Source organism: Pararge aegeria, chromosome Z (genome assembly GCF_905163445.1).
Source record: "Pararge aegeria chromosome Z, ilParAegt1.1, whole genome shotgun sequence".
Classification (NCBI taxonomy): Eukaryota; Metazoa; Arthropoda; class Insecta; order Lepidoptera; family Nymphalidae; genus Pararge; species Pararge aegeria.
This window is the reverse complement of record NC_053208.1, coordinates 2,109,595-2,136,296: the sequence shown is the minus strand read 5'-3', so window position 1 is coordinate 2,136,296 and position 26,702 is coordinate 2,109,595. Positions and strand designations below refer to the sequence as shown.

The following is a 26,702-nucleotide window of genomic DNA, read 5'->3' as shown; positions in this document are numbered from 1 at the left end:
TAGCTTGAAAAGCCATACGTCAGTTGCCAACTACAGTATGTGTTTGTCAAAATATAAAAGTAATAAATATTCTTACCCCGGCAAAGTAATTTCCGGGACTTCAGGATGTCAAAAATTATTATATGTCCCTTTTTAAACTTCCTAAACAACATGTGTGTACTTATGTACACGCGTTAGAAGTTATTCTTTGAGGTAACAAGATAAAAAAAATTTCATAAATTTTACCATTCGTCTTATTCTACGTTTGTAGAAAAAACGATACTAACAATAGAAAAAAGATATTTCATACATTGAAAGTTTATTATAACGCACTATCTAGTTAAATAAAGTTTATTTAAATATCACAAAAAAATATTTCTGCATAATTAAAGAAATGGACATAATAAACATAATTAAATTTGGAACATTAGTAGACAGTTACTTATCGGAAAACCCAGTTTCACTCAACTTAAAATAAAATTAGAGATTTTTGTACAATTGAATCAACTATATCACAGAAATGAGCCCGCAGACTTTGACAATTCAAAGTGTACACTGTCAAACCTTATAGCTAACTTCAGGGTGTCGGTTTTTTGTGACGGTGTGCGCTCGCATCGTAAAAATTTACTCGCATCATTTTTTCTGACGCGCCAAAAGAACTATAACTACAAAAAGAAGGGGTACTTTTTGTTTTAATGTAAAATTCTAGATCTTACAAAGACTTATCACACATATAAATCTTTAAACACTTTCAGTTAGTTTTGACTATATGAAATCCTTTATGAAAATCTTACTAACTACCTATTGCAAATATCACGAAGACGAAATAGCTTGCATCTACAAATCTATGATAAGAAACTGATTTCAGACACTCTTTTATTTCCGGTACATCGTGTTTGTTAACTTATAAAATTTTTATCAATGCGAATATCTCGATTTAATTTCGTGGAGAGTAAGCACAGAGACTGGCACAATTCGAATGCATTCAATTCATCTTTTCCTTAAGCATCGGGAAAAATATTGCGGGGAAATATTTAAAGAAGCACCCCGTTTTACAATCGAACAATAAAGAAACAAGACAATGATAAAAACCGAACCCGACTACTATAAATACTCTTTTAATATTATATAACTGCAGAGCGGTAGCGTGTTTCTTAAACAAATTGAATGTAATAGTTGTCGCCCACTGGTCGTAATACGATCATAATTATTAATTAAAATAATAGATTTGAACATTATATTTATTTAATTGTCGCTAAGGCTATATAATATACTTTTAATTTACCTTTGGTTTTCAAACAAATCATGTCAATCAATTATATAATAGCAGGAGAATTTGGAATTGGAGAAGTTTACTCCCGTTTATTATTACACATACATTATTTGGATATTACCCAATTGTGCTCTGAGAGTTGATAAAGCTGTGGAGAAGATACATTTTTATCCTTTCCAGCGGGGAGATAATTGTCTCCGAACCATGCTAGTGGTGCGGCAGTGGACGTCAATCGGTTGAATTGATGATGATGATATATGTCAGAGAAACGACCTGGTTTCATGTTGTATGTTCCCCTACTCATGATAGTGTTGTTGCAGATGGTGAAGTGAGCGTAGCGAGATGGTGCTTAGTTTGCTAGCTCTCTTGCTCCTCGCCCGCGCCGCGCACTTGTTCGCTCTCGATATATGTAAGTACACAACACATATCTATACTAAACTTAATTATATTACGTGTACGTTTTTTCTCATGAACTAGTTACATCTGAACTGTGTAATATTCCATGCCTTCAACAGCCCCACTGACTGTTATCCAAAAGACCAGATATTCATAATCTATCTGAGGTTCTGAGACTGGTTTGTTCGAAAATTATTTATTACATCCCAGGACGATCTCCGACATGAAAAGCTCTTCAACTACTACTCAATAATAAGCTATCGTAAGCTTATAGAAAATAGTTCTGTACTCTTCTTAGACCAGGGCGTGTTTTTAACCCTGCTAGCTTTTGTTTTAAGTTACAAATGCAGTTATCACCATCACCCAACATTAGTGTTAACGTGTTAAATGTATGAACGCCTCATAAGTGCCTGTGATAAGGTATACATGAATGAAATATTTTTAAATTTGTATTTAATATAGCCGGGGAACAATACTATTGCAAGAAAAGGTCACTTGCATAATATTTAATATGGCGCTGGGGACGTATTTATGTTCTTATTACATTCCACTTTAAATTAGCCCTTTATTGCAAATTGACGGGTTCTCTTTTGAGTCGTGATTCTCGGTTTATTACACGGTTAGACATTTCTAGCGAACTGTTAATAAGGCCTTACTCCGTTCGGCGAGCACAGTTTCTGCGACCATTCATATAATAGGAAAGGTGGTATTTCTTGGAGTAGGCATTGTTTATTTCAATGCTTGGAGAGCACGCGACTGCACTTAGACGCTGGTGTCTGGTAGCGCCGCTGAGAACTTTAGGTTTAACTGAGCTAGGCCCTTGTTTTCTTTTTATATGCTTTTATTTAACTTGCAACGTTCGTGTATATACTCCATTTTTTACAACCTGTCTTGTAATGTTAGATTTGTAGCATTCTTTTTTACCTTTATAGCGCTGTGGAAAGAGGACTCAATCTTTTTAAGTTAAAGTATTATTTTTTGTTCCACTACACTTCAAGTTAGCTCTTGACTGCAATCTCACCAGGTGGTAAGAGTTGCAGTTTTATAAGATTGTTATGGTCGATATATTATCGTTAAAGGTTACATTCAACCCTAATCGATTTTTCTTTACAAAAAATGATAAATAATTTAAATTAATGCTAGATGCATTAATGTTTTGTGATAAATGAATGAAAGAATAGACCTATCCCATGATATTTAATGAAATACTCTAGCGGATATTTGTTATTTTAATAAGAAATGCAACCGATTCTTCGGCTAGTTAATTTCCAATCTAGTTATTATAATGATATGTGTTTTGGATAATCAAATGATATTGGCACCACTCAGTTGATGTTGCGATATAGATGAATGGAACTCTGAGTGGGAGAATAAATATTTAATTGATTAACGTCTTATATAACTACAGTCTTATACACCTACATGAAATATAGGATTTAAAATGACTTGATTAATAGAAATTTATTGGAAATCTAATAATATATTTTCTATAATATTATTGTTTTGAGGTAATGGTGATTGAACTTGTAAACTTACTACTAAAACTAAAGCGAGAGATGGAAACAATTTAAAATGGAAGCCTCAACAAATCCGATCTGGTACACTTTGTGTCTACTCACATTGTCGCCTAATGAACTGTTTGCTAAACTATGTGTCTCAAGACATAGCCGCGGCTCTAGACACAACATCCGAGCGCTATCGACCTCGCCTCGTCGCACCAAAACCTTGCACAAAGCGAGTGTGGGGCAACTATAAGTTGCACCTACTAAAACATTTGAGCTCAAATTCCAACTTGCCAACTATTATACAAGCTAGGCGAGACAACTTAGCCAAATATCTACCACGGCAGGCATGCCAAGGCTTTATAACGACGTGCACATTTTTTTAAAGAAATAAATTTTTTGGCTGTGACGTGAGTGTAAGCCTTCTAACCGCGGTCGTGCTACGAGGTGACTTAGGGAGATCAGCTGCCGAGTCCATTGTAACCACTATCATGTACTGCGATTACCAACTTGTCTTGCCAGAGTGTAACAGGAGACCTATGACACTGCAGAGGTCGTTAATAAGCTGATAACAGTGATATTGAATAGAAACAGGCGTTACTTTGCGGAAATCCATGATATATTATCAAAATTAAGCTTTATTTGCTACACTTCTCTTAACAATTATTCATTGTAAAGTCAGCATGTCCTGAGGATGCTCCGCTTTCGGAGCGAAACGTGCGTAGAGGGTACATTTGTTTGGTGTGGAGTATTAGGATTGAAGAAATTATAAAAGCAGGAGAATCTGTGTGGTGCATTTTATAATTTATAGTATAGCAAGTTAAGCTTAATTTTGATAATACAGCAAATTGAGCTTAATTTTCATACCGATAACAATAATAGCAGTTCGCGATTTGTCCTACTACTATACTATGCGTCCTTGGTGGATATCTGTTTTATCCTTTACGTTATATCCTTCCCCCCACATCATAAGTTTATAATTTTTAAGAGTTTTAAGTCTCCCTGGCCGATGCCGCCTACATTCGGTGTTCCTATCTTTCGAATCTGTCGCATCTTCGCGGATATTCCAGTAGTATGATTTCCGTGGGGTGTCTGAATTGTACACCTAATCACATGGCAAGTAGCCAATTTCTGACCATATGCCGTCTGCCGGAGACAAAATATGGCACCGTTTGCTGAGCGGATCGCATGATCACTTCTTTACTTTTATTATTGTTTTTACTGCGATGACTTTCGCGGAAGCTTAGTGTAGTTATTTACCTTGCCGTCGAACCCGAAGACTGCGAGGTCTTTTCGGACTTGTCGGGTGGTTGTATGGATATATATTGGTCGTCGGAGTCTCGAACGATCCCTAACGGGGTCAATCTCAAGCGGGTGGAGTTGACAGTTCACCTAAACTCGTAAGGTAAACTCGGTTCGTTATAACTTCACAGTAGTTACCTACATTTCACCGTGCCCGAAATTTCATCGCGAGGCATCGTTTGCAAGAGTTTTATTGTGACGCCATCCCTGCGCTAAGCGGGCAAACTTGATCATTTACAAAAGCGTGACACGAGCAGGGTTTTCTTAGTTACTACACAGTTCCCGTATTAGTTATTTCATGTAGGCCAATTGTTTATTAGAGGGAATCTTTGAATAGTCAGGGTCATATGAATCAATATTACAACGGGTAAGCCAACCAACCCGCATTGGAGCAGTGTGGTGGGCCTATGCTCTAAAACCTGTGCTTAGCAGTGGGAGTGTATTAGCACGTTAACAGGCTGCGGATGTTTAAAAAAGTACTAGACATTTATACTCGAAAATAGCTCGATTAAATGTTTTTTTTTTTCTTTGTTCACCCGTATTCAGGGGTTCTCGTAATCAATTGTAGAAATAATGAAAGTGGAATCAACGAGAATAATTTTAATTTCTTTTAAATAATTCTCGTTGTACAATAAATAGCATAATTACTAACGCAAGTATTATTTTTTTTTAATTTAATATTATATTTATGACAAAAACCGTTCAGTTACAACATTAAATCAAAAGTTTTCTTTAAAATTTAATACTTTGGAAATGTGTACATATTAATGACAAACAATTTTTTTGCGAAATTAAATTTGCATTTATTAGTTCTGCTTTCGTTTCTTTTATGTATCAAAATGTCCTAACGATTGGGATGCAAATATTAATTTAGTTAACGTATCACGTAGAGTTTCGCCCCAGCCTAGCTTTCTCTCTCTCTCTCTCTTTACATAGAACTGTATTTATTCAAGTAAATAAATATAATTCCATTTCATTCGTTTATTCATATACATATATTTGCGCTATCTCGACTAGGCCACATGACAAGGGCGGTTGAAAAAAAAGTTATAAATTGAATTTTTGAACAACATCCACACAGCGCGTAACAGTTTTATTAAAACACAAACTTGCGGTTGAAACGGGCGAATGTATCGAAAAGTGTATCGAGTTCACATTTTACGAGGACGTCGTCGTCTGGAGAGGAAAAACATAAAAAAAAAACCCTTTAAAATGGCAAACTGACTGCCGTTACAGCGTCGTCGCCCTCGCCGCGCGCCTTTTTCGATAGCGAAATTTGTATGGAAATATTATATTTATAATTCGGTTTTAGTTAATTTCCTACCTACCTTGGGAGTGATGTTAGCGAGTCGCGACGGAGTTTCTTATGATTGCGGGGAGATGGGATTTTTTTTTTCTCATGAAGTAGATATAAAATACCTAAGTAATGATGCACTCTAAGATCGAAGCGGGCTAGCCTCTGAGAGGTTAGTTATAATAATAAAGCTTTTTTATTTGACATCGCGTGACCATTGCATTTATATTTATGTATATTACCCTCAAAGGTGTAACGTTTATACATTTAAAACCTGTCAGGGCAGTAAGATTACATTTATATCTAAATGGTTTCCACGCGACATCTAACCGGAACGTTAAATCGCTTGGCGCCCAGTCTTTGTCCGTTCGGTAGCTAACCAGATCTTAGTCAATGATGGATGCATACATTACACGTAAATATGAAATATAATTTAGTAAATGGCGGGAACTTAAAACTAAAGCTACAAGGGTTCCAAACGCGCCCTGGTCTAAGAAGCGCTACTTCTTACAAACAAACTCAGCCTGGGTTGGGTTTTTTTTTGTTATCACCATCTCACATTGTCATTTAAAACTATTTAAGAAGCAACCTTGTTAGAGCAATACTATAATGGGAGTTGTCTATATGATTACATTTAATACAAACTTTGCACTTTTTAAGAGACACCTCCAAGATGTCCACCGGAAGTTTTTTTTGTAAAATTGTATACAAATTCCTATAAATGAGTTACTTATTTTATGTAGTCTAGTATATTGCACTGCAAGTTTATTTTTGCTTCTAATGTTCAAATTATTACAGTCACATTTTCTCTTAAATTTGGATATATTTTTGTAAACATACATTAGATTTTCAAATATGTTTTGACTTAAGACTGTCATTAGCTTAACATCTTTGAATTTATCTCTCAATGACTCTCTCGGACCTATTTTATAGATCGCACGAACAACTCTCTTCTGCAACACGAATTTAGTGTCTATATCAGCAGCATTACCCCATAGTAAAATTCCATATGACATAATGCTGTGAAAGTAACTAAAATAGACTAGCCTAGCAGTTTCTATGTCAGGTGGCGTATCTTCTTTACTGCATAGGCAGCAGAACTAAGCCTGTTCGATAAATTATTTACATGCGGGCCCCATTGAAGTTTAGCATCTAACGTATTTCCGTAAAAAAAAATCCTGTGCAATTTATTCACACACGGCAGAAGTGTAACTTCTGAAAAGTAGCCTACAAGAGCTTGAGGTGGATGTAGAGTATCAGAACTATTAGAATAAATGTAACGTTTATTTTATTTAGAATAGGTAAAAAAATGTATAATGTTTTCTATCTCACTCTGTTTTATACATTTATGTGTTATTTTCTTTACCTAGATATTATTGGGTTTCCTTGGTAACTTAAATAGGAAACAAAATGTGTACTGTGTTCTATCTCATTCTCTCGCCGGCTGAATCCTTTACATTTATGTCTTTCTGTATCTCTATATTCATCGAGTTTGAAATCACAACGATTCTAAAGAAGTTTCACTTCAAAAACTGTCATGTCCATCAGATTAAAATCCTCATTATTAAGTAGAATAGTGGTTATGCACAGATCAGAAACAAAAAAGAAAGGAGAAAGACGGATTTGGTTTCACATAGTACTTATAAGGTGCCTTCATGGAATTTATCTCATTTAGAAGGGTTTAATAATTACAATACGTTACCAAAAACATTAAAACTCCAGGTCGACGGATTTCAGAGTTACAAGAAAATGAAGTTCGTGAATTAAGGTAATTTTTGACACATGCGATTATTGTACCTTGATTGATGGTACTGTTCACAATATGTATTTTTCGTTTGTTTTTGCGTACACAAGTGGCGTACCTCTTTTGATTTTTTTGAGTATATCTAAAAAAGATGACGTAAATAATAGAACCACTAATTTATCTCATGAAAAGATTTTTAACCGTCGAAGTTAAAACTAGGGATTTTAGAGGTTATTCTTTAAAAATAAAAACTTAATTTTTGATACCAATTTGAATGAGGCACCATACGAATCCGTGTTCCGGCATTCTCCTTTAAATTAGTAAATCGAACCTACCGGAGAGTCATTAACTAGGCTTAGTCTTAACTCGGAACTAAGAAACAGTTAAAGCGAGACAGAGTTACGTGCCCAACTTGAATTTGTCTCGTTTTAACACTCACTTTGGACAAAGTCAAAGTACGCTCTATAGAACTCATCCTGAGTTGCAGTACATTAGCGGAGCCAGCCGACCTGAATTTGAGCAAATTGCTCAAAGCTCTAATGCTATATGCCTCTCTCTTATATAGTCTGAACCTAACATTCGGTCGAATACTATGATGAAGAGGTAGGTACCTTTTTAAAAGTCCTTTTATTGATGACTTTACATGGAATAATTGTTAAGTCACTTAACAATTGTTGACTTTCCAATAAATAATTATATGTTAGGTCGACATCTCCTCAGAATGCTCCGGTTTCGGAGCGAAACGTGCGTAGAGGGTACATTGCCGAAGATCTGTTTGGTGTGGAGTACAAGGATTGAAGAAATTATAAATTACACTGTGCAGATTTTCCTGCTTTTCGCGGAGTATAGCAAATAAGCTTAAGTTTCATAATGGGTATAGCATGAATTTCCGCAAAGTAACGACTTCTTCTAATACTTTTAACAATTTTTAAATATCCCATGTCCTTATTCATTTAACCTTAACAGGACATTTTTTATTTTATTCCACCACAAGTTGGCCCTAGTGTTGCCCAAATTCAGTCTTGGTCTTGCAGTCTTGGTCTTGTTCTTGCGTTTTTGCAAGACCAAGACCAAGAACAAGACCGCGTATTTTTAGCAAGACAAAGACCAAGACTGACCGTGCAAGACTTGAGCAAGAACAAGACATAGCCTGCAAGACTCTTGCGTCTTGCAGCTAGGACTTAGCGCTATTTCACGGAGTAGTTAGGTGTAACAGTTCGGTGTATAGGTAGGTAGGTACGCTTAGGAATTCTATGAGACGCAAAAAACTATATCAAAGAATATGAAAAACTGGACCTATGCGCATTACGACTAATACCATAAACATAGCGAATAAAAAAATATCTATTAAAATCAAACTGAGTGCATGCATAGTTATGTTTTAACCATCGGCACTTTGATAATGCGGCATCAAAGGTTTTGTACTTACTTCTCAAAGAAATTTGCCGCTTTTCGGAAGTACATGGTTATGATACACGCGCCGGCGGCTTCTTTTGAAATCTAAAACAATCGTTGCCGCCGCGCCGAAATCATAACATTTGACACTATTCATGCAAAATAATTTCGAATTTTAAGAGTACCTACAGGTGTTCCAAAGAATAAATAAGTTTCAGATTGGTGATTTTAGATTGGTGGAGGACGCATGAGACAGAGTATCCGATTTTATCGAAAATGGCCCGTGATTTTCTCTCAATACCTGCAACTTCAGTACCTGCTGAGAGGTTATTTTCTAAAGCATCATTAGTAATTAGAAAACATAGAAATAGGTTAAGTGATGAGTCAGCCAGATGGTTACTTTGTATTAATTCTTGGTCAAAAGAATTGATATAAAGCATCATAACCTAAACTCATCAACACACATCATAGCGCCAGACCAAGACCAAGACCAAGACCAGGGGTATTGGCGCAAGACCAAGACCAAGACTGGCTAAGTCTCGTCTTGTTCTTGCATTTGGGCAACACTAGTTGGCCCTATACTGCAATCTCACGTGCTGATGCAGTTTAAGATGGTAACGGGCTAGCCTATTAGGGTTATAGCACCCAAAACGGTTTCTAGGTGACACTGTACCGGTACTCTAAATCGCTAAGTAGCGCGTCTTTGTCAAAAGCTCTTGATGAAGTCCGCCATACCAGAACAGAGAAAATTAAGAAATTATTAATTCCCAAATCACCCCTGCCGGTTATCGAACAAGGGGTCTCTCATTTAAAACCAAAGCGCTCACCTCCGCGCCAAGGGAGGTCATCAAAACAGATCTGACATAATTAAGATAACGTGCTTTCGAAACGGTGCCTCTTCGCTAGAGCGCGGCTTTTTATGTTTTCGCCCTTCGCCGTTCCTGAGAGGAGGTGAATAGCGATCGCAATCTTCTGGGCTGCCAATCAGTAGTCTTCATGTTTAAGCATTATTTAGGTGAATTTCCAAAAAAACTCCGTCGGGTTTTATCATTTATAGCAGGCAACATTGATCGTAGTTATATATTAGAATTACGATTACCTTACCTGCGAATTGCGTGTTTGTTTTGTATAAACGAGTCATATTTATAAGGAGAGCATTGTCGCCTGAAACCCAGGTTTACACCTTAGCTTAGGGACAGTTGATTTCCGAGTATCCACGTTAACTATAAGAATAATATAAGTTTTCTTCAGCGATACACAATTGTATTATACTAGCTTCTGCCCGCGACTTCGTCTGTGATGACTTTAGAATTGGGTTTAAAGCTTCGCTCGTTCACAATTTTAATCCTACTCCGTGGTAGATAGAACTATTTGAAAGATCGGTATAGAAAGTACATGTCCTTTTCCATAGCATAGGTGAAATGCATAAAAAATTTCAAATCTGTCTGCCAACGGCTTATTTCGTAATCACTAGAACTACTTAAGAAATCGGGATAAAAGGTAGCCTATGCACTTTTCCATGTCAAAGGAACAAGCATACATACATACATGCCCAATTTCTTCAAATCCGTTCAGCCGTTTTGCGTACACTTTGACATTTATAATATAAGTAGGATTATTACAGTAAAAAATAAATTATATTTTATGTACATTTTAAACTTCAATAATCCTACTCAAAAAGCTGTTTGATTTTGAAGAGGTTTTTTTGTTAATTTGTATTGTATTGGTTCCATCACTTCTTTCTGATAATTTGACAAAAATGTAGCATAACTCGCGCAAATTAAATGCCAACTCATTTCCAAGTACTCGTATGTATATACCTACAAAATACTTACTAATAACTAATACCTACATTAAAAACTAGCGGAGCTGGCAGCCGTCGCTCTGCCTGCTAAACAGCACCACCTACCGGATCCAATTGTGTTTTCAAACCATCCCGGAATCAATTGAAATACACGCAAAAAAATTCCATCAAAATTGGTCCTGCCGTTGTTGAGTTTCGTCGTTTCTAGTATTTTTTTCACTTTTTAAACCTCTCTCAGTATTCCAAGAATATTTTAAGACCGATATTACGCAAATCTGTGCAGCCGTTCTCGTTCTTGATAGACTAATGAACAACATTTTATTTATGTATGTAGATTAGTTGTTGCCCGCGTATTTCCATTATAATATCTTAATGCATTACAATTTAATTGTAAAATGTATACCTTAGTATTTAATTGAACGCCATAGGCCATTTTTTACACTTTTTGAATTTGTATACTCGTCGTAACTTCTAGTCTTTTAGGTCCAATTTGAATAATTTAAAGAGGAATTTAAAAGTACATTATTTTTATGTTTTATCAAACATTTTCACGGGGTACGCCAGTAAAGCTCCAAGTCAGTAAGACATTTTTAACAAACATCGTTATATTTCAGCAAAATATACACTTAAACCTTCCGCATGAGTCACTCTGTTTATTATTGAAAACAGTATGAAAATCCGTTCGGTAGTGTTTCAGTTTTTCGCGCCCAGACAGACAGACAGACGTTGCGGGGGCTTTGTTTTATAATATATAAAGATAAAGATAGGTGATGGGTTTGTACAATAACTGTCGCGAAGCTGAAGTGGCGATGGGCTTTGCACTTTGGAGGTTCAAGGTGCTGGAATGGACGTTCGCCTCAGTAATGTGAACGCCTAATTGGATTGTACTTGAATCTCTCTTGCACGCACTAATTACCTATTATTACGAGAGACTATTATAAGAAATTCGAGATTCCTTAAGTCTGCGCGACTTGTGGTCGATAGGTAGATAGCGAGATTTATACTGTTTTTTTCCATTCGATTTTTTCCGTTTCTTATTTGATTACACCCAGTTGTCGGAAGGAAACCAAAGATGGAAATAGGTTTGAATAGAAAGCGGTGTTATCATGCGTAACAGGTATCTACATATCTGTTTAAGGGCCTACGCTAAAGTTACCGCGGATACGGGAGCGTGTTGTGTGGGCGCGACGGAGGCGTCTTGGTGAAAAATTACATAACACGTGTGGCAGACTCCATAAGAATATGCTGAGTTTTCTTAAATAAGGTTCAAACCATATATATATATATATACAAAAAATATATGTTCCATATTACGGACTAAAGAAATAGTTATCCGCTGTACATGATAAAGTTGAATTTGCTCGGCAGAAAAATACTGTGTAAGTTTAATAATTTGTAATTGTATCCATTATGTTTTTTTTTTAAGCAAATTAAAATTCCAAAAAATTAAAACTGGCAACGGAGATAGCACTGAGAAACCACAGACTGTGCACAGGACCTAGAATGCTATTTTGGATTGCCATATAGTTCGCAATGTTCTGAAATAGAATCCGGTAATGATCTCTTTTAAGGCAAAGCCAAACCGCGGCGTCCAACTTGCATCCTTACCGGCGTTCGTGTTTCGCCCTGCTTGCGTCCATTCACAAGACACCACCTTTGAGCATGAGTCTTGAATCTTGTGTCAAGAGGACGCAAACTTGAACGCCGGTTGGAACGCGAGTCAAACACCTAGGTGTAGACTTCGTTTTAGCGTGTCTTTGTTGAAAACTAGTGTAAGTATGCCTCGTACGCGATTTGATCGCTCGCAATCGTGAAGTCGTTTTCATATATCGAACCCTGCTTCTTTAAAGTAAATTAGACCTAATGTAAATCTTTATAAAGTCGGCAATTCTGTAATTCTGATTTTTGATTTACAAACTTTGTGTCAAAAGCCCGGACCAATAAGTTGTACGCAAATTTGAGTTTTAACTCTATGCAAAATAAGATCCATTTTACTTCGAATTATAAGTATTATATACTCGAAACTACTCTCCGGTTGCAAGCGAGCAAATCTTGTACAACGGTTACTTACTGTTTATACTAGTTTTCAATACAGACACTAGTAGCCACGCTAATTTTAGCATACGCCTAAGGATGCTAAAATTGCTAAGCCGCTACGATATAGGACCATGTCTCATTAGGTTTCATATTAATGCTATTAGCCTAGAAATGCTCGATAGCCCGTAGTGTTTGCTAAACTATCGGTAGCCGTACGCTCGAGAGTGACTGTTGTTCCCATTAATTAGTTCTTCGGCTTGGCTAAGCGGTAGGCACTTAAGCTAAATTTATATTATTCAATCATATCTGAAATATTACTTACTAAAGTCAAAGTAGTGAGAAGCGGTGATAGCGCATTGGGTAGGAGCTATACTTCACTTTTGGAGGGAGCGAGTTCGGATCCCAGCTCGCAACTCTAGCTTTTCCAAGTTATGTGCGTTTTAAGTATTTAAAATATCACTTGCTTCAACGGTGAAGGAGACCTCCTGCCTGTGAGGTTTTCAAAGGTGTGTGGACTACACCAATCCGCACTGGGAAAGCGTGGTGCTTTCTCAGTGCGAACCTTCTCACTATGGGGATCCGTGCCCAACAGTGGGCTGATAATGGGATGATTTGATGATGGTGATGATGACCTTACTGTAAACACAGTTGATGTTACGTTTGTCACCTTGTATTTCATGCCAATTTCTTGCAGCGCGCCTTTGGAACTTATTCATCACTATCATCATTCCCAGGAGCCTATTAACGTCCCACTGCTGGGCACAGGCCAGGATAGGGGAGGCGGTTTTAGAGCATACACCCAGTGGCGTGAATACGGGGCGCGCCACTAAGCGGGCAGATAATATAAAATTGAGAAAGTCTCCTTTACGAGTTATAAAAAATTAAGGATTGGCTTTCATATGCCGTTGGTTCGATTCCCACAACTGGAAGATGTTTGTGTGATGAACTTGAATGTTTTTCAGTGCCTGGGTGTTTATATGTATACTAGCTGTTGCCCGCGACTTCGTCTGCGTTTGATTTTGTTGATGTGGCATTAAATTTAGTTGTAGATCTAAAAAACAATAAAGTATTCAGTATCGCTAAGCCTTATGAGGGGTTTGCCGCTGTCCGCTGAGGAGTTCTGTCATCTATCTCCAACCACAGTTTGGGCAAAATTAAACACATATTTTAACCTCTATAGTACAAAAATAATAATTTAAATCGCTTATAATTTGTCGGAGTTATGGTGTAATATAGTCAAACACTCATACCCTCTCCCAAAGGAACCGAGCTTAATGTCGGGATAAAAAGAATCCTATATTACTTCTAACACTTCCAAGAATATGTGTACAAAGTTTCATGAGGATCGGTTAAGTAGTTTTAGCGTGAAAGCGTAACAAACGAACTTACATTGACATTTATAATATTAGTAGGGATTATAAGTATTTTATGTATATTACCTATTCATAATAAATTCTTCAGTCAACTTAGTACCCATAACACAAGCTACGCTTACTTTCGGGCTAGATGGCGTTCTGTGTATTGTCGTAGTATATTGATATTTATTTATTTATTATTACTTAAAAAATATTATACTGGCTAGATCTGAATTATTCGCCATAGGTATTGATAGCGATAAACCTATTGATTCGTTCGTACGGCGCGCGTAGGTAGAAATATTATATCGTACCACCCCTCCGTGTCAAAATTTTACAGCGTAACCATAAAAACGCATCGAGGCGACCCTCTTTTACAAATGTAGGTCCGATAAAAATAGTGAAATATATACAATGTTTTATCAGTCAGTCTAGGTTAGTATGTTCAACTACGCACCATGAGGTGCTGGGTTCGAATCTCAGGTCGGTACTAAAATTATATAAGGTATTGTGTTGTTTATGTTAGAATAATATTCAGTACCAGCCCGGAGTTAAGAAATTGGCGGTTTTAACCCCGTGCCTCGGCGAGCACGTTATTAGAGCAGAATGGTGGGTCTATGTTCTAACAACCGTCTCTACTATGTGAGACGAGGCCTGTGGCTGGCATTGAAAATTTATTTTTTACGTCAATTGCATTCTCAAGTTGTTAACGTTAAATCTATATATAAATACGTGAAGCAAAAACTTTCTATAGCTTTTTAAGGAAATAGTGAGCATGAAATTTCCACACTTATAGTTTTTATAGAGAAGGAGTGCAGAATACTAATATTTTTTTTATAAATACATAAAAGCAATAAAAATAACATTTCACACACTACAATGTATTTTACACACACACACACACGCATATGAAGGTTTTGTGTATATAATATGTACGAAATAAAAATAGGTCTATAGTCTATAGTTTTTGACAATGATGTTCAAACTTATTATTTGATTTGAGTATGGTCGAATTTTGGGCTTACACTAGCAAATATTAACATTGCTTAATTGCTTTTATATAATAATGTAAGGTACAAAATGCAGACATACACGATGTGATGTTATGGCGCTATGGTACGTCGTAATTCATTAATTTTTTTCGTCATCTCTGTCATCGCTAATATATTATTTATCACGTGATGTAAATACGCTAAAGCTAGGATGGTTGCCACATGTCGGTTGCTGCCTACATCTGTATTTGAACTAGCCCAAAGCATAGAGTTAGTTGAAAGGACACAGAGTAGCATAGACAACTTTTTATCCCAGGAAATCAACAGGTTATGCGTTTATAGATGAACGCAGAGCGTAGGCAACAGCCAGTTATATAATATAAAATATAAGCTCTGATATTCATTAAAGAAGCCATGCTCAGTAGCTTGATCGTTCACTTGAAATTGGGCATGATTGAAAGATTACGAACACCTACAATTCTTGCAATTATTTTTAAGAACCTACAGAGTACTCATTACATAATTCAAATAGGCATTGTGTAATGAAAAGTTCTCCTCGCCTCAATTATTATTTGCAGAAAATATTTTAGACGGTAATTTTCCACTGGAGGTTTTCTGAATTTTCTCTCGTCTGATCTCGTGGGAGGCTTTGGCATTGGCTAGTTACGAAGGGTGGTGGGTTCGAAGTTATTGAGCGTTCCGATAAGATGTCGTGTCGAAAATCGAACAGGGTATGGTTTTAATGAATAGATTGTGCACGCACGGTTACGGCAGATGAGAGTACAGTTGTCACAAACACTCCGGTGTCATAACGAGGTGACAAAGGGAATTTAGGAAAAAAACACACCGAACATTTATCGGTTAGTTGATTTTTTTTGTCAAAAATTAAGTTTACATGACGCTTTGTCAATGCTATGTGCACTTGTAATTGACGCGCATATCAGTCCATGTTTTAGTGTGTGTTCTTTATTTAAAAACGTGTAGTATGCATGTGTCGCAAACGGTGAAAGAAAACAACCTGCATGCCTGAGAGTTCTCCACAATGTTCTCAAGGTTGTGAAGTCCACCAATCCGCGCTGGGTCAGCGTGATAGACTACGGTCTAAGCTCTTCTCATTGTGAATGGATACCCGTGCCCTGTAGTGGGCCGGTAAATGGGTCGATGAAGATGATGATGATGAATATGCGTGTTGTTAGTGCTCTTAATAAATAAATAAATATAACGGAGAACGTGCCGCCTAGTGTTACTACTATGATCTGCTGCGATCATAATATTTTTTCCAGTTTGAAATCGATTCACGTTTGGCGATATTATATGATATAAATTCGTCAAAAACTTTGACCCCTCGTCCAAGTAAAACTGTGGCAAATTTCTATCTTAAATTATCCTACGCCCCCTGCCTCGTAACTGAAATCATGACTAAGTAATTCATTAGTGGTGTTCTACTTTTGGTATCGATAACTGTTTTACCTATAGTATCGGTTATAGAGTCATCATCTTTATTATTTCAACCCTATAGCCGTATTAAAAAACAGCGTGTGAAGTAGACATTATATATTAAATAAAATAAATACATAAATATACTACGACAATACACACACCGCCATCTTGCCCCAAAGTAAGCGTAGCTCGTGTTATGGGTCCTCAGATGCCTGATGAATATTTTTATGAATTATATACATAAATATTTAGAATATACATATAAACACCCAGATACTGAAAAACATTCATGCTCATCACACAAACATTTTCCAGTTGTGGGAATCGAACCCACGGCCTTGACTCAGAAAGCAGGGTCTCTGCCCACTGCGCCAAACGGCCGTCACCGTTTATGCAAGTGATATTTAATTGCATACAATTAAAACGCAAATAACTCCGAATCGTTAGTTGTTGCCGGGATCAAACTTGGTCCCTCAAAGGGAATCTACCACCGATTATAGATTGCCTTTCTAAAATTATTTCAAAATATCTACAATGTAAGAAATTGGACCTGTTACAGTTTTATTTCAGGTATATAATTCTACAAAGCGAGCCCATATGATAACCATCGTGAATCTTGACCTAGTACTCGTACTTTCAAATGTTGTCCCCATTTCCACGGGAGACGTCAATGACTATCGGATTTTTCTCATCACTTGCACTAGAACCATATCTTTATTAGCTGTGTACCAAATAACGCGAATGTGAGTAATCGGAAACTAGCCTACGGTTTTTATGACGAAGAAAAACTTAGCACGGCGTTTGTGCAAAGGCAATCTCAAACAATAGCCTACGTTCAACAAGTTTAGTCGGTTACGTTTTATAAGGGTTCCGTCTAAACGTCATCTATTTTAGTTGCCGCTATAACAAAACAAACAACTTAAATACAGGATAAAATAAAAATTCAAAGCCCTATACAACGGACATGATAATTTTGCCGTGTTTTATAAATAATGGTAAGGAAACCGTCGTGCGCGAGTCCGATTTATTTATTCATTTTATTTCACAACCAAAAAAACGGTTTACAAAGGCGGACTTAATGCTAAAGCATTTTCTACCATCCAACATTCGGACGTGCGAGAAAAATAGTGAGGGTGTAAAAATTTAGGAAGTAAAAAGAAATTATATATATACATGTAAAATATATAAATACATGTATAATATATATATTAATATATATATAATTTATAGACATACGTGTGTATGATTGTGAGCGTGTATTCAAAAACAAAGCGTTTGAAGAAGAAACCATGATATATTAAATAAAATAAATACATAAATATACTACGACAATACACACACCGCCATCTAGCCCCAAAGTAAGCGTAGCTTGTGTTATGGGTACTAAGACGACTGATGAATATTTTTATGAGAAATATACATAAATACTTAGAATATACATATAAACACCCAGACACTGACAAACATTCATGCTCATCACACAAAAAATTTCCAGTTGTGGGAATCGAACCCATGGCCCTGGGCTCAGAAAGCAGGGTAGGTGCAAACTGCGCCAATCGGCCGTCACAAATATAGAGTAAACTCATTTAGTATATTCGCACTTTCTTTTAAATTTATTTATTTGTGACCTTTCAAATAATTATTTAGTTTTAGTTTCGATTTCGTACCACTAGCCATCCCCGAGAACATACGGACGGACATACAGTGATAACTACTCATATGAGTGAAGTTGTTACACTACATCGTTGAAACACGAAGAAAGAATGAAAGAAGCCTCCACGACGCTCGTTCCCTGTGAACACAATCCAATGGACTCGTGAGCCCTTTAGGGTTAGCCTTAAGGCTCTTATGTCAGTAAAGCTGCACGTCTACCGGCGATACTCAATAATCGTACGCCGCAGTAGACATACTTTAAGAATTACCAAATTCAAGCGTTCATCCATATCTGATTTCATTATTTTGAGATGTTTAGCTATCCTCCGCGAAAAGCACGAATAATGTGAGTATCTCCTGTGGATGCTTCGGTGTCGGAGTGAAACGCACGTAGAGTTCATATTGCCTGGATCCGTTAGGTATAGACTTGTGTATTAATAAGATTGAAGAAATTAAAAAATACACCTTACAGATTCTCCAGCTTTTCGCGGAGAATAGAGAATTAATCTTAATTTTCATAGCGCACGAATCACAACAAACAAAGCCGTGGCTTTTAAAGATAGCTGGCTAATCTCTTAAAGCTCTAAGGACTTCTTAATGGATAAGTAGGTACTAAAATCGATACAATCGGACCATTTTTTTTTTTTAAGTTTAATCTGTTGAAAAACACTAGGCAAAAGAAAAGCGTATATGCAAACACACAAACATAAGGGCATTTCATTAGGTAATGAAACTTGGCGGAAAGGTTTCGTTTGCGCGAACGCGTCAGTTGGGCATTCACCTTTATGTCACACGTCCTTTACAGCAGCGTGCAAGACAATGCCTCTTTCTAATGACGATGACGCTGCAAACAAAGTTGTTGTGTCGAAAAGCGTACGCCTCGAACCTTTGTGTGGACTGCTCAGTGGTGTCTTTGCTTTAACCGACTACACGGAAGGGATATTATTTTTATAGCACTATAAGCGAGGTAATTCCTTTCGCACAAGTAAATTACATTATATTTCATCATAATCATCATCAGTATCACATTTGACGGACGATTGGCGCAGTGGGCAGTGACCCTGCTTCCTGAACTCGAGGCTGTGGGTTCGATTCCAACAGCTGGAATTTTTTTGTGTGATGAACGCGAATGTTTTTCAGTGTCGGAGCGCCATAGCTAATATACGTAAATACATAATAAGTATTTACGTATATAATTTATACAAATATTCATCTTCATCATATATGAAGTTTGCTGGTGGCAAGGTGTGTATTGTCGTGATATGTTTATATGTACTATCGACCTATTACAGTTTTACAGGGCACGGATCTCCTCTCAAAATGAGAAGGGTTTAAGTCCGTAATCCACCACGCTGGCCGACTGCGGATTGGTAGAATTCACACTCTTTCATTTTCTCGTTATAGCGAGTGATATTATATTGATTGCTTGAATTAAAAAAAAACGCACCGGGTCACCTTGAGGCCGAAGTTCTAACCACTGAGCTACGAGTATCATCGTTCACTGCAGCATAATATACGTATATTTATGTATATGTAGTTTATCATTCTTCATAACAGTGAACTCGCTGTCTATATGAATGATGGAAAAAAACGGGGGTAAATTACTCCTATTCCATATTCCCTTAGCTGTTGGACATAATATCTTCTGACAGGGGATATAATCGCGGGATATAATTTTTGTCTCCTGTCTGTGCTAGCCCTGCTAGGCTAGTTGGCTCCAGCGGCTCCAACGGCTCCCAGCGACTCGCTGTCTGTCCACCTCGTTGAGGGCCGACCTACGCTACGATTACCGGTGCGGTGTCGACCCTACCCTATAGATACATAGCATGTAAATATGTAGAATGGATAATTCAACCGCACGAGACGCTTCGTGTAAATAGTATCCATAGCGCGTGTGGTCTGTCTCTGGAGAACTTGCGCACCGCCCTGCGCTTTAATATAGTTAACTTAGTTCTCTCGAATTTGAAGTTGAAATTGATCAAACGGACGAACAATGTTCAAATCCATTTAAGCGAACTCTGAGACTACGCTATCCCCGGTCAATAAAGCCATCGCTGTTTATTTTGTTTTATTGACTCTTTGCGTATATACTAGTACTAATAGTAGGTAACCGATGATAAAACTTGAGTTTGAATTATTACTTTAACCAGGTTGCTTTTTAAACAGTGTTACAGTACCTAATTTTTTACAATCAGGCGGCCAATTTTAATACCCTTCATTCGTTTTCTGATCGCTTATAATACTTGCATTTATTGCAGGTGTATTAAAAAAACACTGTATACACGTGCGGAATGTGCGAATGTAATTTTCTCTCATCCCGAGCCTTGCGCCTCGCCCGCAGCTAAGGCCAAGGCGAGACAAGCCTCGTGTCATATAAAAAAAATTCCGCACTGCAATCATAATGTAGTATTATTCGATTGTGTCGATATCAAGGAATCTACATTAGTAAAACAATTAATACGTAATACATAATCCCTACTAATATTATAAATGTGAATGTAAGTTTGTTTGTTTACGCTTTCACGCGAAAACTACTGAACCGATCTTCATGAAACTTTTTATACATATTCTTGGAGGTATTAGAAATAATATAGTATACTTTTCAATGAAAAAAATTAAGTAAGATAAAAAAAATGTTTGTGAAAATATCTAAAAATCTCATATATGACTATAGGTGTAGACTATGTAGCAGTACGCTGCCTCCCAAAATTACGCGGGCGAAGCCGCGGGGCACATCTAGTATTAATATAATTAAGAGGAAAGGTTTTTTTTGTAGGCTCCGAAAGTACTACACCGATTTGAAGCAATACTTATTTTCAAAAAAATTGGAGATCCTTAAAATTGTAATAATGTAACATTTGCAGATTCTTGCCTCTAAAATTCATTATTATCACGTATTGATGATACATAAAAAATATGTATTGGATAATTAAAGTACCTACAAAAAAGTCCGCGAGGGAATTTGTGTCTATCATAGTAAAAGCGCAGTTATTTCGCTTTTGTGTTCTTAAATTTTGTAAGATCGCTGATGTAGGTACATTACCTATTATCGCCGTCATAATTCTTATTCGAATAAATAGTTTTTATCATCAAGGGTATTTATATAGCAGTATAATACTTTTTAATTTATTCCAATCGGACATATTTTAATTTAGACGCAGAAAGCAAGTTTGACGTCTTCATTAAAATTTAACAATTAAGTTTAGACATTAACAAATTTAAGGTCTAAACTTATTTGAAAAAAGTCTGTTTTAAATTATACCAAATTTTTTGTACAAGAACATACAATTTAAAATATGCTTTATAGAAATAAACAAACGCGGACGAGGTCGAGGGCATAAGCTACATAATATTTATAAAATTTTATAATATTTTCAATAATATAATAATAAATATTTTCAATAAATATAGAATTGCATTTATGCTAGCGTGATTTGAACATTGACACAGGGGGAAATTGAACTGCTTGAAGCATTCGAAATGTGGTGTCAGCGCCGAATGGAAAGAATAAGTTGGACTGTGAATATTGCAAATAAAGAAGTATCTAGTTACATGAAACGTCGAAAAGAGAGATATCATTAGAACTATAGAAATCAGAAGAGATTTAGATTTATATATATTTAGATTATACATATTTAATACCTGTTAACCTTTGTGTTGAATCACTATCTATTGCTGAAAGGTGTGCAGTGATTGGGCCCAAGAAGGGCACCAAATAAACAGATACACTTTCGAATAGCGTTACTAGCGGTCCCTCGCGAGTCGGTCCGCGTCAACGTCAAGTCAACCTTAAAAAATAACCATGTCGCGGACTTTTTTTTTAGAAATTTTAAAGGGGAACAACTTTGTCATACGTGATTTTATCGACAGCGCACGCAGCGGCAGCTCTAAAAAGGAAAAAAAACCCGATTTCGAAACATTCATCATTGGTGCTATGTTCCGATTGGTCTTATCGTGATTATACATAGCCTATAGGCTTCTTAAATGGCCTATCCAGCACAGAAATAATTTTTCGGACCACCGTAGTAAACAAACAAACAATCTCTTCAATTTTATATAGTAGCATAAGATTATAGTGTGTATTTCAAACTAACAAAGTTTTATGGCCGGACAGACGGACGCTGGCGGTTTGATGCGGAAAACTAGTCCTAAACTCAAAGACCTCCGAGGAGAATCGAATCAAAATAATAATTATATTACGGCCCGGCCACGGCTTGCCGATGCACTATTAAGCTGTGTAAATGTAAATCTGCGGATGGTCAAGAAGTCGCGCCGAGTGGCGCGCTCCAACCGGGATGTTATGAAGTTGTCGTGCAATATCACTTTGAAACTCCTTTGACAGTCCGAAGCTTTTAATATCAATTTAGCAACTAAAATAAATACGTAGGGTTGCAATGCAAACATTAACTCGGTTTCAACTGTATGTGTATATTGCGAGAACATCGTTTGAGAATAAGTCCGTCGTATGGCGTAAAGTCAACATGTGTGTCGTAATTAATATAGTTTTCTTACAAACCCTTAGCTACATTTCAGGGCGTGTCGTGACCGGCTTTGATTTAAAAACTTTGAAATTCAAACTCGGTTTAAAATCATACTTAATTAAACATTAGCAGAATAATCACTTGACTATGGATACTATAACTAATGATATTGATTATGTATAATATATATTTAATATTTTGAAGATATCCCTGGCGCAGCGGTGAGCGTTGTGGTTTTAAATTGGAAGTCCCGGGTTCGATTCTTGTCAGATTTACAATTTCTGAATTTCCTCTGTCTGGTCTGGTCTGGTGGTCTGGTCTGGTGAGATGCCTCGGCTGTGGCTAGTTACCACCGTTAAGCGATTTTCCGTTCCGGTACGATAATTCTGGTTTAAAAAAGCTGTCATACTAACAGCAAAGCCCGCTACCATCTTAGACTACATCATTACTCACCGACTGGTGCGGCAAAGTATGATTTTAGGTCGCGTTTAAGTTTTTTAACATTTTAAAATCGTTACCTAAAATGTAGCAAACATTGTTAGTACTTATGTAATATTATTAATATTATTGTAAAATTTTAATAAATATGTAAAAAAACACCAACAAATATGTGTGTGAGGTAACTACGAAATGTTTTTTTCCTTACAACGTTTTTCAGCGATTATTAGCATCCTACTTATTCGAGCAGAAGCACCTAAGTTCAATTTAGAGATGCTAGCTCTGGATCTGGTACAACTTTATGCCATTATAAAGTTTTAACACGACTGTAGGGTCTAGTTATTCTTACGGAAATTTTACGTATAGATCCGATAAAGGTCGTTTACGAGTATTCGGATAGAGTTCAGATAAGCGTGTAACGGAAGCAAATTCTGATCTGAAGGTACTTGTGAAGTAATTACTTAGAATTTAATAAAGGTTTGATCACTGGGTGCTGTTGCTCCACCACCCATCTTCCCGCGGGTGTTGTACAAGGCAAATTAAGGAATATAATGGCTGTTTTTCTTTTTTTATTGAATGTAGCTCATTAACCCTTGTGTTTTTAACAGCGTTGCGCGGGCAACTTTTTAGGTGCGTGCCGGAGATCTTACAGGGTCTGCCGAAAGTCAGACCGACGTTCTAACCGCTAGGCTATCACCGCTTTTAAATCGAACATTCTCCTATAATGTATGAGTATTTTAACATTTCGCCTACTCGCCATAAAATCTTCGCATATCCCCGATATTATGAAGAAAATCTTTCGACAAGCTACGCCAGCAACTAAAACCAAGACGGTTGTACTGCCCGTGTCTGCGAATTCGCTATGAAGTGACCGATAGCTGGCAATCTATTTTATACAACGTGTAAATGAAAACCGAAATAATACTTCACAGAGGTAGAGAGAGTAGAGATTTAAGAGGTACATTATGCACTGTATTATCTGTGAAACCGGGAACCTAACAGTTTTTGAGTAAACCACTGCCATAGTTTTTACAGAAAGAAATCAGATACAGCCCTAAACATCACAAGTATAATAAAGTCATGGGACTCCTGTAACTTTATAAAGGAGACTTCGCGTAGCGTAGGTACTTTGCGCGTGTCGGTCTTTTATCTTCAATAGGGTTGTCATAAGTAAACACTTAAAACGTTTTGAATTACTTTGTATGGTGAAATAAATATGCTTCTTTTGATTTAGTATTTTCACAGAGTGATTTCGTAATTGTGTTACACGTTGTATAAATAGACAAAGAATATTAAGTACCATTTTATCTTCTGTTTGTAAACATTTTTATATTAGCTTAGTAGATCTGGATGCTACAGTGTTATATATCCGTTATACCCATTGAATCACGAAAATACCGAATCCTCATTCAGCCGTTATTGTTTGCTGCCAGTATTGTGTCCAAAAACAGAGAAAAAGCCACGCGCACGTCTCACACCCGCGGTATGTTGGTAGCTAACAATCTTTCTTCCATTTTCCCATTTTATGTTGAACTTTTAGATCATTAGAAGTAAAATAATCAGTGTCAACTGCTAAGTGGTATGAAGTGACTAATACTTTGTTAGAGAAACAATTCTAAAGTGGAGTGGTTTTCATGCTTCAATATTAGTCGTGTACACGGTTTCTGAATGTTCTTAATTCTGTGGTTATACCTATCCTTAGGTATAATGATTTCAAAGGGTTAAAAATTGTGATGGGAACATGAAATGTTGCTGGTAAATACGCTGTTGACGTGGCACTATGCAGTGTAGGAATATTGCTGCTCCATAGTTCTTTGTAATTGTGTTTCCTAAAAAAAAATGAAAGTATGATTATTTATGCAATTCGCAAGATGAAACAATTCTGCACCGCTCTCGAATTCGGTCCATTCTCAGATATTGCATACCCTGGGCTTTCCCGGTAAGTTTTCACATAGTTGCCTTTAATTAGCTAGTCTAGTCTGGTGACATCGCCCGCGCCAGGCAATGTGGTCGGCCCTCCAACTTGGCTAGCTGTACTGGTACGAATCTAACTGGAACCTCCGATCATAAACTATTCGCAACTATGGCGTATTTCATCCGGGAATTTACTTCGCGCTTATTACTCTTGCGTTCTGCAACGTTTTAATGAATACCGAAATAATACCTCACAGGCTTCAGAGGTACATTATGTACTGTCTTTGAGACTTATCTGTGAATCCGTAAATCTAATAGTTTTTGAGTAAATAACTGCCATAGGTTTTGCTGAATGATTTCAAATACAGCCCAAACATCCCATGCTAAATTTAAATCATGTGAAACCTGTCACTTTATTAGGTAAGTGTCGCGTAGCGTTGGTACTATGCGCGTGTCGATCTTTTATCTTCAATAGGGTTGTCATAAGTAAACACTGAGAATGTTTTGAATTCTATTAAAAGTATTTTAGGTGTATGTACGTACGCCGTACGTAGAGGACGTCCTTTTTTTAGTATGAGCCTTTAATCTCTGTATAATATGAGGTAGCATTACGATGTACCTAGTTAAGGACGGTTAATAAGGCGATGTTGAATAAATTTAATAACGTACTCACGCTTTTATTATTTTGTTAAATTATTGATACAAATAGGTTTTTTTAACTAATAAATCTTATAAAAAGTATTCTAGTAATATTTCCGTCGAATAGTCGCAAGGGTATCCACCCACCCTTGCTAAAATAATGCAAACTGATTAATAAATTTAAAAATTAAAAAAAAATAACACTTATTTTAGATCGGGGTATACGGATGTATGCAAAAGAATTTCAAAATTAAGAAATTAAAACCAAACCTATTAAACTAAAAAAACAAACAATGAGTAATTAATGATCAATAATTAAATTACTATTAATTTACAATTAAAATTAAATTACTAATCTAATACTAATTTTTTTTAAGGTTCGGAATCTGGTGCACATTTTTCCTGTTTAAAAAAAAATAAGCACTGCCCCAATTTTTCTTTTGTAAAACTCTGAGTACTTTTTCTTGTTGTGAACCTAGTAAAGGATCTGTTTTATGAAACTCCTTTGACTCAAACTTCAGCCCTACTCAATATGAGTTTCAGAAATACCATAATTTCCTTACAGCGCGAAGCAGCCGGTTTCAGCGACATGTCACTGCGATTTTCCGCTCCGGTTTCCTACTTTGACTTCCTTCGTACCTAGTCGAAATCTTTGCTAAGAACTTAAAACTGAAAATCACCGTGCCGAAGTTATAGACTTAAAGTTCTTAACTTTCATTGAAAATTCCATTTGAAATGTATGAAAGAGGGCCGTTGTGCGCTGCGCCACCCTCAAAGCTTATAGTTTTAACGAATTCATATTGCATTTCATACATCACAATAAATATTTATTTTTTTATTATTTATTCCACTACAAGTTAGCCCTTGATTGCAATCTCAAGAAGTGGTAAGAGATCGTAGCGGGCTAACCTGCGTACGGCCGCTATTAAACCCATACATACCACTTATCGCACGTCTCTGTCACTAGGGCGATAGGCCGATAGGCGATAGGGCCGATAGGCGATAGGGCGATGGCCGAAGCCTCCCACAACATCAGACAACAAAAAAACAGAAATAATTATTTC

The 26,702-nt window shown here is 36.6% G+C and overlaps 1 protein-coding gene across 2 annotated transcripts in view; it reads left to right on the top strand.

The window, feature by feature from the left end:
• The window catches only part of LOC120636415 (discoidin domain-containing receptor 2-like), a 146,047-nt gene that overhangs the window by 14,273 nt on the left and 105,072 nt on the right, over positions 1–26,702 (top strand). For both annotated transcript variants that reach the window (XM_039907889.1, XM_039907888.1), the window contains exon 2: positions 1,573–1,661. In XM_039907889.1, coding sequence (XP_039763823.1) covers positions 1,595–1,661 — 67 coding nt within the window. In that variant the 5' untranslated portion in view covers positions 1,573–1,594. The remainder of the gene's footprint in view (positions 1–1,572; positions 1,662–26,702) is intronic.